This window comes from Leptopilina boulardi, unplaced genomic scaffold, assembly GCF_019393585.1.
Source record: "Leptopilina boulardi isolate dan_hultmark-lab unplaced genomic scaffold, ZJU_Lbou_2.1 LbouV2_393, whole genome shotgun sequence".
NCBI lineage: Eukaryota > Metazoa > Arthropoda > Insecta > Hymenoptera > Figitidae > Leptopilina > Leptopilina boulardi.
The window spans coordinates 1,682,560-1,698,974 of record NW_026137966.1 but is presented as its reverse complement, the minus strand read 5'-3'; the positions used below and the strand labels follow the sequence as shown (position 1 = coordinate 1,698,974).

At 27.9% G+C, this 16,415-nt stretch overlaps 1 protein-coding gene and 1 long non-coding RNA gene across 3 annotated transcripts in view; one reads left to right on the top strand and one right to left on the bottom strand.

The window, feature by feature from the left end:
• The first annotated feature begins 593 nt into the window (after positions 1–593).
• Positions 594–14,180, top strand: LOC127288749 (uncharacterized). Its single transcript, XR_007844084.1, has 2 exons — positions 594–8,915; positions 9,034–14,180. It is a non-coding gene; the product is annotated as an uncharacterized LOC127288749 (long non-coding RNA).
• The window catches only part of LOC127288748 (WD repeat-containing protein 26), a 61,459-nt gene continuing 59,058 nt past the window's right edge, over positions 14,015–16,415 (bottom strand). For both annotated transcript variants that reach the window (XM_051316386.1, XM_051316385.1), the window contains exon 11: positions 14,015–15,451. In XM_051316386.1, coding sequence (XP_051172343.1) covers positions 15,396–15,451 — 56 coding nt within the window. In that variant the 3' untranslated portion in view covers positions 14,015–15,395. The remainder of the gene's footprint in view (positions 15,452–16,415) is intronic.

Here is a 16,415-nt window from a genome sequence, read left to right as displayed (position 1 = left end):
ATGAAAATTTACAATTCGCAATACACACTTAACTGTATTTTTGAAATTTCTCGTATGGATACTTCTAGATTCCCCAGATTGTATTTGAAAGACTGAAGGCTTTGGCTGCGGCGTCTCCTAATTGCCGAACAAACTAGTTTGTTCAATTAAATGTTTTTTCCACTCAACGAAACAACCTTGATAATGAGATTATCTGACCTTTTTGCAGCCGTGAAGAGGAATTTCTTCACCATATTTTGTTGAACTGTCCAGCGTGCACTCATTTATGCGATAGTTTTTTATCCAGGTCTCCTGCAAATCGGATGATGTGGACGGATGACAATATTTTTTCGTCGTCTAAGTCCCCACTACGTTAAAAATTTAAGTCACGGTGATTCATTATTTCAAAACAAATATCTAATAATACTTTTTATGGCTTTCTATATATATACATAGGAAAATTATTAAAAAAAGTTAACTTACTACTTCTTTCACTTAGGATTTTAACTATTTATATTCTACTGTCTAGTTTAATTTTTATTTATTTATTATGATTAATTTAATACATGATAATTTTATTTTATAAAATTTAAATTAATTTTTTAAGACTTTTTCAAAAACTAGTTTTTAATAACTGCGCTAAATATAAATGATGCTTTTTGCTTCCGCGTGGAGGAAGTTTTGTAGTCCTTTCGTTTATAAAATTTTTAAAAATGGTGAAAACACATTTTCCTCTATATAGAAACATGTTATATGAGATCCTGATCAATTATCCGGATGTATGTAAGTGTGTGTATGTGTGTGTGGATCGTTTTTGTGAACACGATAACTTTAACAGGTTTTAATGGATTTGGGTAAAATTTGGTAGGGTTATTTATCACATTAGTCTCTCAAAAATGACGAGAGGATTTTTAAAAATACCCCCAAAAAAAATTTTATCATCTTTTTTCCAATAAATTTTTTTTAATTGAAAAAATTTTTAAATAGAAAAATTTAATGTAATATATAATATAATCGTCTTCTTTACGTCAAGACAAAACGATTACTATATAAAAAGTATAGATTTGGTTAAAATTTAAAAAATTAATGAAAGTTAAAAAATTTAGCTAAAAAATGTTGTGTTTATTAAAATTCAAGTTTATATATGAAATAATTTTATTCACTGCATTAAAACAAATCGATTTGTATATATAAAGTACAGATTTAACTTAAATTTTAAGAATTAATAAAAATTGAAAAATCAAAAATCCATATCTTAGCTAAAAAATTTTATGTTTTTTTAAATTCAAGTTAATACATAAAATAATTGAATTCCTTGTATTGAAACAAATCGATTCGTATATATAAAGTATATGTTATACCCAAATGAATTGCAATTTTCTTAATTTTTCAATATATTTAATGAATTTAAATCATTTTTTAACTCGAAATGTTTTAAATCAATTAATTGAATTAGAGAAATTCATAGCCTCCTCCACGAGGAAGCAAATTTTTTGCTTCACACAAAGAGGAAGCAAAATGTTTATAAAATAAACATAAAGGACCCCCTCCGACCCCCTCCTTCCCTATTGAAAAATCCCATATAGGATTCTATATAGGATCCGATAAAATTTCCCAGAAAAAAAACTATATAAAATCCTTGAATCTTATAGGAATTTTTATAGGATCTCATATAAATTCCTATAAGAAAGTGAAACAGGATTTAATGTAGGAAATGACATAGGATAATTATATATAATTTCCTATATATATGTAGGAAATAATAAGGGAAATTATATAGGAAATTTTATGGGTAATTTCAATATAGATGTAGATCATTATAGTTCCACACTTACGCCGCCAGATGGTTATAATATTTTGTCTCTCACAGTTGAGATCAGTCTTGAATAGTATAAAAGCTAAGACTCTAACTCAGAAGATGTATTGCAAATCACAAATTTTTTTCTTTTTAGATGAATGCAGTAATATTATTTGATTTTTAATTAAATAATTTTTAATTTTTTAAAACAGCCGTCTGCATAAAGTATTCAACTGAAAATTCCCATATGAAATCCTATATTGTTTCCTTTATATAAATCCATATGAAATCATAGGTTTACATGAGATTTCTTATGAGATTCGACATGAGATTTTTCAAAGGAATTTTTTATGTATATAAGCAAAATAAAATTTCACCTAGGATACAATATGGGATTTGACATAAGAAAATTTTGATTAAGGTTATTTATTATGAATTATTGTATGTTTTTATACAGGAAATATCATAGGAAATTTATAAGGAATTGACATGGGGATATGACATAAGATTATGTGAGAGAAAATTTAGAGGAAATCACATAGGAATTCACATAATTTTTCAAAGGGATATGATAACTCCTATGTCACTTTCTACGTGCATCCTATATGGGGGTTTTCAATAGGGTTGTACGGTTGAGATATACACAAAATACATACTTTACACTATACACACTAAACATGGTCGAGGATCGAGTCCTACAAGTTAGCCCGCGAATTGTAAGATGATATTTCAAAGAATAAATTCAAAAAACTTTTTTTTGTTTAATTTTCATCGTTTACGTTACACTAGAACGAAATATACATTTTTAGAATTTATTATTTCAATAATTAACAATTTTTAAAATTTCTACCTCTTTCTATCTCTCTTTTTTCTATCTCTTTCTATTCCTTAAAATAGATAAGCGAAGAGATAGAAAAATAGAGATATAAAAGTTCTATCTCTTTCAAGTATCCATTCTGCACTTCCAAAACTGTATACCTTTTTATTAGAGGTGTGAATTCGAGCATATTAAACATAGAGATATAAGAATAGAGTGCGCAAGAGGCTCGAAAAAACGACAGATTATATGCGTTGGACAGAAAGAGACAGATGCGATTTGTAGGCCCTTTTCCCATCCTTGTTTCACTGATGTATCGGAGTTAGTAAGAGAAGAAGGAAGGCAGGGCCCACTAGTTGCATCTGTCTTCTTCTATTGGTTTATCGCAGCGAAACATGGAAATTGTACAGGCTTGCGCACTCTATTCTTATATCTCTATGGTATTAACCGTTCAATTTTTATTTTCTTGCAAAAACTACATATTTGAAATTACAAACTCATGAAAAAATAGCTTACAAACAATCGAATATTCAAATTCTCGAGTACTCGAAAATTTTCGAACTTTTTATACAGCTCGGCTCAAACTCGGCTCGAGCTCGAATTAATAATGCTCGGCTCGAAAAATCTCGACCGAGTTTCGAGCTTTTTGCACACCTCTACTTTTTATCTCTTCCGATTTTTTTAACAAAAAACTCAAAATTTTGATTAAAACACGTGCTATTTAAAAAAAATCGGTTTTTTCAAAATCCCCTACGTCTTTTCATAGATTTTGAGTTAGGTATAAACTAAAAAAAAATTTAGTTTTTTGTTCTGAGTCATAAACTAAAAAATATTTTCTACCGGCCGTACACGTCTGCATAAAAAAGGGTTTTTGTGGATCGACTGTCAGTGCGGCTATTTTAAATTTTTTATCTTTTGAAAATAATTTTTTAATAGTTTAATATGTACTTCACAGTAATATATAATTCATTTTTTAATTCATTTTATTTTGTTCTTTAAAAAAATCTTAAAAATGGGTCTGATTTTCGGTCTTACAGTGGTAGTCTTACAGTCTAACCCCTTAAGCCGTTTCATATAGGCCTAATTTCATATTCATAGCAAAAGCAGAGGTCGCAAAATTCCCGCTAATAATTTAATTTTTGCTATTTTAAAAATAGTTAGACGTTCTGTTTGTTGGATTTTTGAAATAAGGGGCCATTCATTAATTATGTAAGGACGATTTTGGCTAATTTTGACCCCCCCCCTACACTAATGTAAGGATACATAAGAATTTTCGGACCCCCCCTCCCCCTTGTTACGTAAGTTTTTAACAATATTAATGTAATTAAAAAATTAATTACAACAATACCCTTATGTAATTAATGAATGGTCCCTAACAGATCTCATTTTTAATGTACAAAATCGAAATAAATTGTTATCGATATACCATCACTAATCCAAAGCACTAAGAAACATTAACTATCTTTATATTCTAGATTTAATAACTTCAATAACATGACGATCCGGTTGCATTGCAAATATACTATACGAAGCATTTTTCAGATTTCTCTAAGCACAATACAGCGTAGAATATCAATTTTCCTTACGTTTTTATATACATGGTGTTCCAAAAGTATGGAAACTTGCAAATATCTCGAAAAGTAGGCATTTTCGTGACACTTCTTTTTTCACTGTTGGGTCCCGGGACCAATTTTTTGGCTTCAAAAATGTAGATATTTTGGGGGGACAACTTTAGTTTTGAAGATTTTTCATGAAAATGCAAACTTTTCGAGATATTTGCAAGTTTCCATACTTTTGGAACACCCTGTGTGTATGTAAAATATATAGGGGAAGTCCGGGGGAGTTGGCCATGCGGGAGAGATAGCCAATTCAAATATTTTATAGAATTTGCTGCTAGGTATCGCTTATTAAAGATTAGTTCGCCTTATTTTGTGGCAAAACACAATTAAAAGAAAAAAATTCACGAAAAATATTGAAAAAGTAAGTAAAAAAACTGATTTGTTATTTTGACTAGTTCTGAAAAAAGTGATGAGTTTACGTTTCTCACTGGTGTTTTGTTCTTTTATAGAATAATTTTGAATTTAATTTTTTTCTGTAAAGTACATGACCCAAGCTTTGTCATAAAGTTATATTTATTCAAAAGTTTTATTTATTTATTTAAATTTTAGTTGTGTCAATTTGTCTCCTGACATTAAGAGAGATGGCTATGTTTTTTCGAGTTGTTCAAAAACTGTGTTTCTGAGTGTTTTCAGTATTTTTTTCTCTTTAAACTGACGTGTTAGAGACTTCTATCTAGGCTTAAATTGAAGTTTAAAACGTACATTTTAAGACCCATATGCGCATAATAAAAAAAATTTTGATAAAATGGGGGTAATGACCCCAAAAATCTTTTTAAGTGACTTGAACCTAATTTTTTTCAAAATTTCAATTTTTTATCTTGCTCATTCCTATGTGTCTTAAAGTGTAAAATATGAGCTTTAATTTAAGCCTATATAAAAGTCTCTATCACGTCAGGTTAAGGAATAAAAATACTGAAAACACTCAAAAACACTGTTTTTGGAGACTTTACCTCCACTTTATTCGAAATCATGGTGTAATACGCAATTTTGGAACCCGGAATCGTGTTCAGAACACAAAAATAAATTGGAAACCATTCTGATATCTCAAAAAAACTCCTTGTAGCCTTGTTGTATCGGTGAGACAAACAGACAGACAGCGCTTATGAAAATTGCACTGTATTTAATCATAAATGTTCAAAATGTAGTCAGAAAAAGAAAAAAAGACTTTAATCCCTTTAAATTACAAATTTTGATAAAGCGAAAAGCTAAAAATTGATTTTAAAGTATTGGCCATCTCCCCCGTACATTCCGGGAGAGATGGCCAAACGCATTTCTTAAGAAATATTAATTTTAAGATTGTTTGCATTTAAAAAATTTCTCATTTCTATTATTTTTTGTAAGTTAAATGTTCAATGTTTAATTAGCAATAAAAGTTAATACATAAATCACTTTCTTTTTATTTTTACAGACCTTTAAAAAAACTATGGTCAACTCCCCCGGACTTACCCTAATTACTATTTTACTTCATAAAGGAATTTCATAAAAAATTTATTTATTATTGATCTGAAATCTGTATAACTGTACGTATGAACTTGACTACAAGAATAATAATAATTATAATAATTAATATTAATAAAATAATTATAATAATTAGGGATGTGCAAGAAATTGGAAACTCGACTGACAATGAGTTATTTCGAACTTTTCGTATTTCGAGCAGAATCGAGTCCAGCTTGATCAGTTTGAATTAAAGTCGAATTTAGTTTTCATTTTTTTCCCAAAATTTATAAAATTCTTATATGGTTAGAGTATTCAAACTTTTCGTATTATGGAACGAATTCGAGGATTCAAAAAATTTTTAAACTTGAATTGTTTTTTATTATTATCAAATCCTCTCAGAGAGAAAAAAAATTTTAAAAACTTAAGATTAAATTCTTGAACTTTTCGAATTCTCGAGTCTTTTATCGTGATTAATTTTTTTACTACTGTTTAACTTTTTCCTTTAATAATACATAAGTAAATGAGAAAAAACGTGCAAGACACGAAAAAAATACGTCTTTAATACAATTGATAAACACTCACGAGAAAACGAGACTTTTTGTTAATTATACAATTATACTCCATACGATGGAACCATTTTTTTTAAAACTATCATTTGATTTTAGACGCTGATCATCTTATGATTTAAATGTTTACAGTGTCGAAGAATATTTATTTATTTAATTACCATAGGCAATTATTATACCGGTGAAATAATTATTTTGTGCAGTGGACTCTACTAACGAAATATATATGTATAGTATTACAAGTTATTATTCCTTCTATTTTAAAGATTTTAAACACTGAATATTTTGTTTCATCCACATATATAATAACTAAAAAAAAAATAATATAAAGGATTTGAAAAAGTATACTTGAGATATTAAACTAAACCTAATTTAATCAGAAAATTCAAATCATGTTTATTGTCTTTTTTCCATTTTTATAAATAAGTCCTCCAAATAGCATACAAATGAGAGAGGATTGGTACGCACTTTACTAAAATTGTATGATTTTAAAATTATTTTATAACATGTAAAATTACTTTTAAAAACATAAAATCTTTTAACAACTAAAAGTAGAAATTAAAATCTTATTTCAAAAATGTATTGAGAAAAACAAATAATTGTTTTCATAATTACGCCAATTAACCTTTGAGCCTTTTGCTTTATTTATTAATGCATCATCAAAGAATTAAAACATTCGTTATTCATTATAACATATTTACTGCCCGATTCCATCTAAAGCATAAATTTTTAAGTTTTCAAACTTACAAAACCTAGTCTTGGTCTTAGAATTACAAAAGACATTATTTTTGGCAGTTTTTTATGTAAAATTATTTAAAATATCAAAGTCTATTTATAAATACCACACTTTAATTTTTATCTCTTGTACGTTTAAAGGAATTTTTTCATAATAAGTTCATTTCTATGAGAAAAGATAAAGTTCTTTTTTTTAATAGATCGCGAAGTAATTTAGTTTTAAAATTATATAAAAATAAAAATATTTTTTAGTAAATTATTATTATGTTATGTTAATCGACTTTCTCGAGATTAAAGTCGACAAGATCGACTTTGTTCGTTCGACTTTCGACATAGTTTGACGGTTGACAAATTCAAGTTGTTCAAGTTTTTCTCAGAAGCATATGCCTGAAGTTATAAACGTTTAAATGAAAGAAATATATTTTTTTAAATTTACTACATCAATGAAAATAAAAAGTTACATTTAAAATTCAATAAGTTATTCACTTATTTTTCGATACAGAAACCAATATTTTATAAAAAATTTGAAGTTAAAACAGTGGTAAATAAATTTTTCGTTCATTTGAACGTTCAGAACTTTAGTCACATTCAGAAGCATTGATCCAGACATATATTTTGATGACAATTAATCTTTTTTTTGTTTTTAAAAATATTAAATGTTTAACACCGCATTAAAATTTTTCCGTTTTACTTCCCGGGTAGAAATTTTGTCATGGTCTAAACCTGGCCAAATCTGGCATCCATAAAATTGACATGAAATGCCTTACCTGATTTGGGCTACAAGATAAAGTCACATTTTGACGCTTCCCAGGTCTGGCCCATATTGGGTGAGGCGTTTCAATCCATTTTTGGGCCAAATATGGCAATTTCTACACGGGTTCTACGCTGTGACAAAATGTGATAAAAAAAAGACTAATTTAACAGTAATTTTATTTTAAAAAAAGTATCACTGTAAAAATATATGCTATCCTTTACATTTCAATATTAAGAATTAATTTTGAGTATAAAAAAAATTTATCTAATTTTACTTGTAAATGTTTAGATTTTATACACTACAAAACATTTAAAAAAATTTTTTTACTAATAAGTATGTTAAAAAAATTGTTATCTAAGGAAAAACACTTATTTTAAATTCATTTAGTTAATTTCACGTTTATTATATAGGTATACTTTACAAAAAGTAATTTTTTTAAAATTATGTATTTAAAAGTCGGTAAAAGTCGATCGAAGTCGACTTCTTGACTCGATTAATCGACTTTTAAAGTCGAGAAATATAAAGTCGATTGTGAAGTAGAAAATCGACTTTTAATTTCTCTTTTCTATCCCTAATAGGTCCATTGAAAATTTCGCTGGTGAAAAATAAAACTTCTTAATATTCATTGCTTTAAAAAAATAACTGACAATTAACGATAATTTTAAAACAGTAGTTTTTGTAGAAGATTAATATAACTTCTTGGCATTGCGTTGTTTACAAATAATTTCTTCAAATACTTTAAAAAAGTTTTAGAAATTGCCGATGGAAAAATGGTTTTTCTCAACATTTCATTTTTTATGAGGGACTATACTTCAATTACGTAATGCTTCATAGGGGAGGGGAGTCAAGCAATTTGTTACACACAGCAAAAAAATGGCGCTAATGTATACAAAAATCTGTTACATAGGAAGGGAGGGGGTTCAATTTTCAAAGAAAAAGCGTTACGTAATTAAAGTATGGTCCCTGAGGAGAAACAAAAAAGTAGATAATGACAAATTTTAAACAACCCATCGATTAATATACCTGAACTTCCCAGGTCAAAACTTAGAAGTTATTAAACTGGCTTGTAACTTTTGTAAATTGTTGTTCTATATAAGAGTAACAAATCCCTAAAATATTAGCTCATTTTAAAATTTTTTTTTAAAAGTAGTGAAGGTGTAAGTTTTGACGTTTTAAGGCGCTCTCACACCTTTTTGGCTGCCTGCAGGTTACCATGGCAACGCATGAGAGTGAGTGCGACAGAAAATTTAAAAATTTGAATATTCAAATTTTCTGACTCACTCACACTCGTGCGTTGCCATGGTAACCTGCAGGCAGGCAGGCAGCCAAAAAGGTGTGAGTGCGCCCCGGCGAGACTAAGGTTCAATTTTGTAACACCGTGACTAAGGTAGGGTAAATTTTACCCTATAATGATTTTCTGTTTCTATATTTAAGAAAAGCTTAAAATCATGGAAATTTTTTAACAAATTTGTTTTATATTGTCTAGTAATGTAATTTATTAGTGTCACAACAAAATTTGAATTTATATAAAAATCGCAGTAAAATTCAGCATTCCTAGTTCAAACTATCGAGGAATAAAAGTTTCATAGGGTAAAATTTACCCTACCTTAGACACGGCGGGTTAAATAGAAAAATTTAAGGTTATATATAATAAAATCTTACGTCAAGATAAATCGATCGGTATATATAAAGTATAGTTTTAATTTAAATTTAGAGAATTAATGAAAGTTAAAAAATCGAAAATTCACATTTTGGCTATAAAATTTTGTGATTATTTAAATTTAAGTTTATAGATGAAATAATTGTCTTCCTTGCATGAAAATGAATCGATTGGTATATATACAGTTTACATTTAAAGTAAATTTAATAAATTAATAGAGAGAAGATATCTTTTTAATTTTGTGGCCTATTGGCTTATATTTAATGTGTCACATGTCAAAAACGTGACAAAAAAACTTGTTTTTCTATTAATTAAGGAAATGTCTTTTATATTTGTTATATATTTTTTACACACGTTTTTTATATATTTTTACACATGATTTTATTGATACACAATGGTTTTTATTTTCCGTATGACTTCTCTTGATTTCTTTTTTGTAAGAAGTTTTGACAAACCCTTTTGAGGTTATGTAAAAAATTTTTTCAAATGTTTTTCAAAAAAACCTGGTATGTACACCATTAAATAGTTTGCCAAAATGTTTCTCGTAGAAACTTATGTATTCTATTGGCTTTTTACAGATTATTTATCTTGCTTTGTTTTTTCTGATGAGGATACAGAATACTGTGTCGAAACGCGTCAAATTTTGATGTAATTAAATAAGTATAAGCTAATAGGCCACAAAATTAAGAAGACATCTTCTCTCTATTAAAAATGGCTTAAAATAAAGAAGTATTTACTTCATACATTAATAAATTAATGAAAGTTAAAAAATAAAAAATTCACATTTTAGCTGAAAAATTTTGTATTTATTTAAATTCAAGTTTAAATATAAAATAATTGTGTTCCTTGTATTGAAACGAATCTATATAATTGTAAATAATTATAAATTATATATTATTTTTTATTAATTTTTAGAAATTTCAGCTAAAATGTGAATTTTTGATTTCTTAACTTCCATTAATTCTTTAAATTTAACTCAAATCTGTAGGTACTCAAATGTTTATATTATTATATTATTTTTGTATGTTTATTTCAATGTTGATGCTTTCTCCACGAGGAAGCAAAATGTTCATGTAATGAACATCGGAATTTACAACTTGTTATTATTTTTTTAAATATTTTTGCAATTGAATTGTTTAATATAAAATTTTCTTTTTTAAAATAGTGAATAAAATGTAAGCTTAAATTAAATGAAAAAAAAAATTGTAAAATCCGATTAATCTTATGTTGTCATGTCAACAAATAAAAATTTTAGTTATCTATTACTTCTGGCCAGCACCAAACCTGGGTCCAGCTAGACCTTCCAGACCAGCATCGCTAGACACAGTCTAGAAATTACAAAATGAAAATTTTCTGTTATTTATTACCTTTGGTCAGCACCAGAGTTGGGTCTTCCAGACCAGCATCGCTAGATACAGTCAAGAAATTCCAAATTAAAAATTTTTAGTTATCTGGACCTTTTGCCCAGCACCAGATTTCGGTCTGACTAGACTCTCCAGACCAGCGAGGCTATTCAGGGTCTGACTAGTGTTTGAGTACTACCAGAACTGGATTAAGCCAAACCTTCCAGACTAGCGATGCTAGACGTTTTTTAGATTGCGCTAGGCTTGACTATAGACGTTCCAGAAGATTTTTCTACACGGGAAAATTATTTGATATAAATAATGTATCTTTTAATGCCAATATACATTATTTTATCAAAACAAATAAAAAAATATTTAGACCAAATAAACATTAAGAAGGGAAACTCGTGTAAAAATTTTTTTTTTACAATTTTTCTATTTTGCTTTAAAAATTAGTTTATTATCTATAGAATATGATCCTACATTACTAATCTATATTTAGATGTATGAATGTCTATAGTATTCATAAGTTTAGCACTACAAATGCTATCAAATGTAGCTAACGATGAGCACGAAATCTCTCTATTCTTTCGGTTTCTTCCCAGTGTGCACACCCTGTAACTGTTCTAGAATGGTTATTGAAATAAAGAACTAATCTAGAACAGTTACAGGTTGTGCACACTGGGTTGTCAATAAAATTTTATTAATTGTCATTAACAAGGACCATAAGCAAGTGATAGTAAATCTTGGTTTTAGTGCTATTGTTATTTTCGATTACATAACGTTTTTAAGGCAATACTTAAAACACTATTTTTTTGTATCGAAAACTTTAAACGCGTTTAAAGTGTTTTTTCGCGCGCCGTGCAATGCAGCTCAGACAATTTTTAACCGATTTTCATGAAATTTACCAGAAATCTTCTTTAACTTACTGGCTATTGCATGACGAAATGACGAAAAAAATTTTTTTAAACAATTTAGTTTTTAGATTGTTTATAAAAAAAATTGATTTTTTTTTAAAATGGTGGGGCGCATGATTATTTCATAATGTGAAACATTTAGAAATTTAATTTTATAGAATTTTACTTTATTCGAATTTGTGTTTTTTGAATTAACGTTGAATAGAATTTAAATTAACCAGAATTTATACATAAACAACAAATGTTTAGAGTTCAAAACTTGATATTTGAGCTTTTCCAAAAATAAGTTTTTAAAGAGGTAGAGGAAGGTGGGGTAATGGGAGCTTTTAAATTTCAAGTACACAGAGACTTTGAATTTCGTGGAAATAACTCGGAAAACTTGAATAATCTTCCTGTATGTCATACGAAGAAAAGTGGTAACATTTCTAAAAGATTTATAGAAACTACAAGGAAAAATCAAGTTTTCGAGTTTTTCTTCTTAAATGCAAAATCTTTCTGGAGATCAAAGTAAATAGTTAAAAATTTATTATTTAATTATGTTTTGTGATTTTATTAGAGATAAATATGTGTAGATTTAGATACATGAATAAAAATAGAGGTAATAATTAAATTTGTTTTTCATCTTTTTTTTCAAATTGTGACCTCTGAAAATTCTTTGGAGTAATTGAAGAATTGTGCCAGCCAGCAGAGTTTCGTTACCTCGATATGACTTTTCTTATTTTTTTGAAAATTAAAGAAGATTCATTTATGAAATTTGATATTGTTGCATATTTAATTGCTAAGAATCAATATTTGTATTTTAATGTCTAAAATGTGTTATTATTGAATATTTTAATACTAAAGAAGCTGTAGGTCTTTTTTATGTCTTAAATATTTTGTAAAAATATGTAAATATTGTAAAAATCTGTCGAGAACTATTGACAAAATAAGAAAAATATCTAAAGAAAATATAAATTATATAATTTTATTGGAATTTCAAGTGAGAGCTCCCAATACCCCACAGGTGGGGTAATGGGAGAAAATGCAAACTTACTTTTTTGTTCTTAATTTCTAATTAATTATAATTAAAGGTAAATAACAAAAGGAGTAAAAAATGATCAAAACAATATTTTATTATAAAAATAAGTTGGTTTTTTTAATCATTGTCCTTAAGGGACTCCAATTTCCCCACCTTCCCCTAACATAAAAAAAATGAAGAAGTTAAAAATTTACTCTGGAGTACCAAAATTAGTTATTTTAATTTATACTTCACAATAATGAATGAATATTAATTAAATTGTGTACAAACTTACAGTTCATCAAACGAAGCTGAAGTGCGCAATGTTTATGATAAACGATTTTGAAAGAAATAATTTTTTAAAATGAAAAATTCTATAATTTTTTTCTTAAAAATTATTTTTTGTAGATTTCATTAATTAACAAATTATAAAAAAATATTTTATAGGCAAAAAATTATAGAATTTTTCATTTTAAAAATTATTTCTTTAAAAATCGTTTATCATAAACGTTGCGTACTTCAGCTTCGTCTTCATTAAGTTTTTTAACTTAAGTGGAGGGAAAAATTGATTCAACTTAAAACTTTTGAATACACTCAAGTGTGCCAAGCAACCCCTGCGCCAAACAGCCCAAATGTTTCAAATTTCCCTATTTGCAAATTAAAATCGATAAAATTTTGAGATAGTTATGTGGATTTTAAAATGCCAATTTCACTTAATTCATTAAAACTTCCACACTTTCTACAAATTTTTTTTAACATGAGCTAATATTTTAGAGATTTGTTACTCTTATATAGGGCAACAATTCTCAAAAGTTAAAAGCCAGTTCAATAACTTCTAACTTTTAACCAGGACAGTTCAGGAATTTTCCCCCATATGATAATTTTGAACTTTTTAAATATGTATGTTCAAGGCATCGACATTATTTTCAAATGTGAAAACAAATATTTCAATTCGTTTATAATTTAAAAAGCATATATTGTGATTACATTATTTGTGTTGTGCACGCAGAAAAATGGTTGAAATTGAAATTCGGTGAATTCTAGGGAACGATTCAATAAATTGGTTACGGCAACTATTTCTTGAACAGTGCAACCACCATTAGAAATTTTTGGTTCGCGCTCCAAAATCTGACGAATCGAATATAACTTTCCCATTTAAAGTTATCTCATGTGGAATTAAATTGTGCACGACTTTATCGAAGTAGTGACAACTTAGACGAAAATTTTAATCTCAATCAGTTTAATAATTATTTTTAATTTAATCGGTTGGCAATTTGAAATTATGTTAATGAATTGAATACCGTGAAAAAGTCAATTCCAGATTCACACCACTATATGTGTTGGTAATTAACCGAATTAGAAACATCTACACTTTTGCATGCAACTGTATGTATTTCATATATAGTTTATTGAAAAGTCTTCTGTACATATATATTTTACTGCTCTCGGCGCATTACAAGCCTTTTACATATGATTATCTCATGAGCTTAATATTCGTCCCATTAACTGCCCATCTGTCACGATTCGAAAATAAATATCATTAATAGAAAAAAAATATATCTGAAATAAGTAAATTCAATTGAAATTCCATGGAACGATAGGAAAGAATTCGAAAAATATAAATATTGTTTTTCTTAGCAGGTATTTATTTTTTTATAATTCCAAATTAAACCATAAACTTTGAAATTTATTTAGAAGGACTTATTTGATAAGCTGCGCTGTGATATTTTCTTTCCGTTTCATTTTCGACGTAAATGAATAAATACAAATCAGTCAATGATTTGTACATGAGAGAGAACAGCTTTTAATAATACGTCAAAGAAAAAAGAAAATTGGCAGTTAATAAGATAAAGCTAACGATTTTTAGCCTATCCAATGTTAACGTGTGTCTACACTATGAAATCACTCGATTAATTAAATATAAATAAAATTTTCTTTAGAGTCTTCGCGTTATCTTTTTCGAGCTAGAAATCGTTAAAGGTTGCCCATTTTTTAAATATTAATGTTCCTTGACTATCACGATAATTAATATTTACCATGAGGAATGCGCAAGCGCAATCCCTGCGAATCTTGATTCTTTCTCCTCATTTTTACAGTTTATGAGCAAATAATAACTATTGACGATATTGAATGTAATTCTTGTTCAGTTAACGGCATTCGATATTCATGGCTAAAGATACGTCGACACTCTATTCAACTTTCTTTAAACTCTCGAAAACTTTTAAGATTGCTAGGAATTTGTTGAGGAGAAAATTACTTTCTCTTTACTTTAATTTTCCTTTTTTCCCTTCAAGAACTTTGTTAGATTTGTCAACTTCAAATGATCGATGTTTGGATTCTATATCGTTTTAAGCTACTTACTGCATTCGTTCTTGTGAAACTAAATACCACCGGTAAATAGTTTTTTAAAAATATCGCTGTTGTGAAAGTCTTCGCAAAATCGTTCTTCGTCGTGGTTTCGTCTTCTTTTGTTACCACCTTCTATGGCTTTCTCAAAAAATCTCTTTTCCTTTTTTAAACTAATAATTCACAAATTTGGTGTACAGAAAAAAGACCCACTCAGATATACTCTTATTACACAATTCCGCTTGATAATTCGTTTGTTGAAAAAACAAACTTTTGCCACAGACGGTGCTCGATAATTCGAAGCTGGTAACTCACGTAATGCGAACTGTTCTTAAGCGATGTCAGAAGAAAGTCAGCGCAACAGTCAACACGACAGCCTTTTGAACACCATGGAGTTGTGGGCGGATGGATTAACACAAGTTTGCTACGACACCATCTCATTCCATCCACTACCATTTGATGAATTGCTCTCTGGTACAGCTAGAAAAAGAAGAGTACAAAATATTATATAATAATAAAATGCTTGGTCTGTTATTCTGTCATAACTTGAAGTTGGTCTTTACTGATATCACCTGTTTTTTCAATTGTAATGTTATGACGTGTCAAATTTGCGTCAAATTTTGACAATTCTTATTCTCATTTTTGCCAAATTTGTATAATTGTGTTTCCAAATTTCGGAATTAGTTTCTTTAAATTTCCAAATTCAAAATTAAAAATTCAATTCACAAAGCTAAAATACAAACCGTTTATCAACGAAATTTTTTTTAAAGTTGTATATTAAGCCTAAATTACATATATTTATTGTAGGCAGAATATTTAAACCATTTTTCAGATAAATATTCCGCCTATGTTAAATATATGTAATTTAGACGTAATATTTAACTTTTTTAAAAAAAAGTTTTTTTTGATAAACGTTGCGTACTTCAGCTTCGTTTTAATTATATTAAATATGAATTCACTAGTTAAATTTCAATTTTTTGAGTTTAAAAAAAAGTGGGTTCACTAATTTGCAAATATCTCCGAATGTAGTTGACCGATTTCAATTTTCTTTGAAGCCAATTAAAAATGATTAAATTTCCAATAAACACGAATTTATAACATTTTTTAATCAGATTGACGGTTTATGAGATATTTACGAATTTGTCTAGAATTGCACATTATTTTTAACAAATTTTTAGAAAACGATTGACTTTCCTTGTAAATTGCCTCATAAAAAACAAAAAGTATAGAAGATATAAGCACTTCAGCACACCTATCTTTAACGAAGAAAAAGTTGGTCCCCGATGCCGAAAAAAAACTCATAACTTTCCAGAAAACTTCTTTGGACCTTAATGAACAACTTTCTCACTGGAAGTTTGATGCTGGTGAAAATTTACGAAAATTCCTCACAGGGTGAAAATTGCAGTTCATGAATTTTGCAATGTCTCATTAAAAAATTAATAAC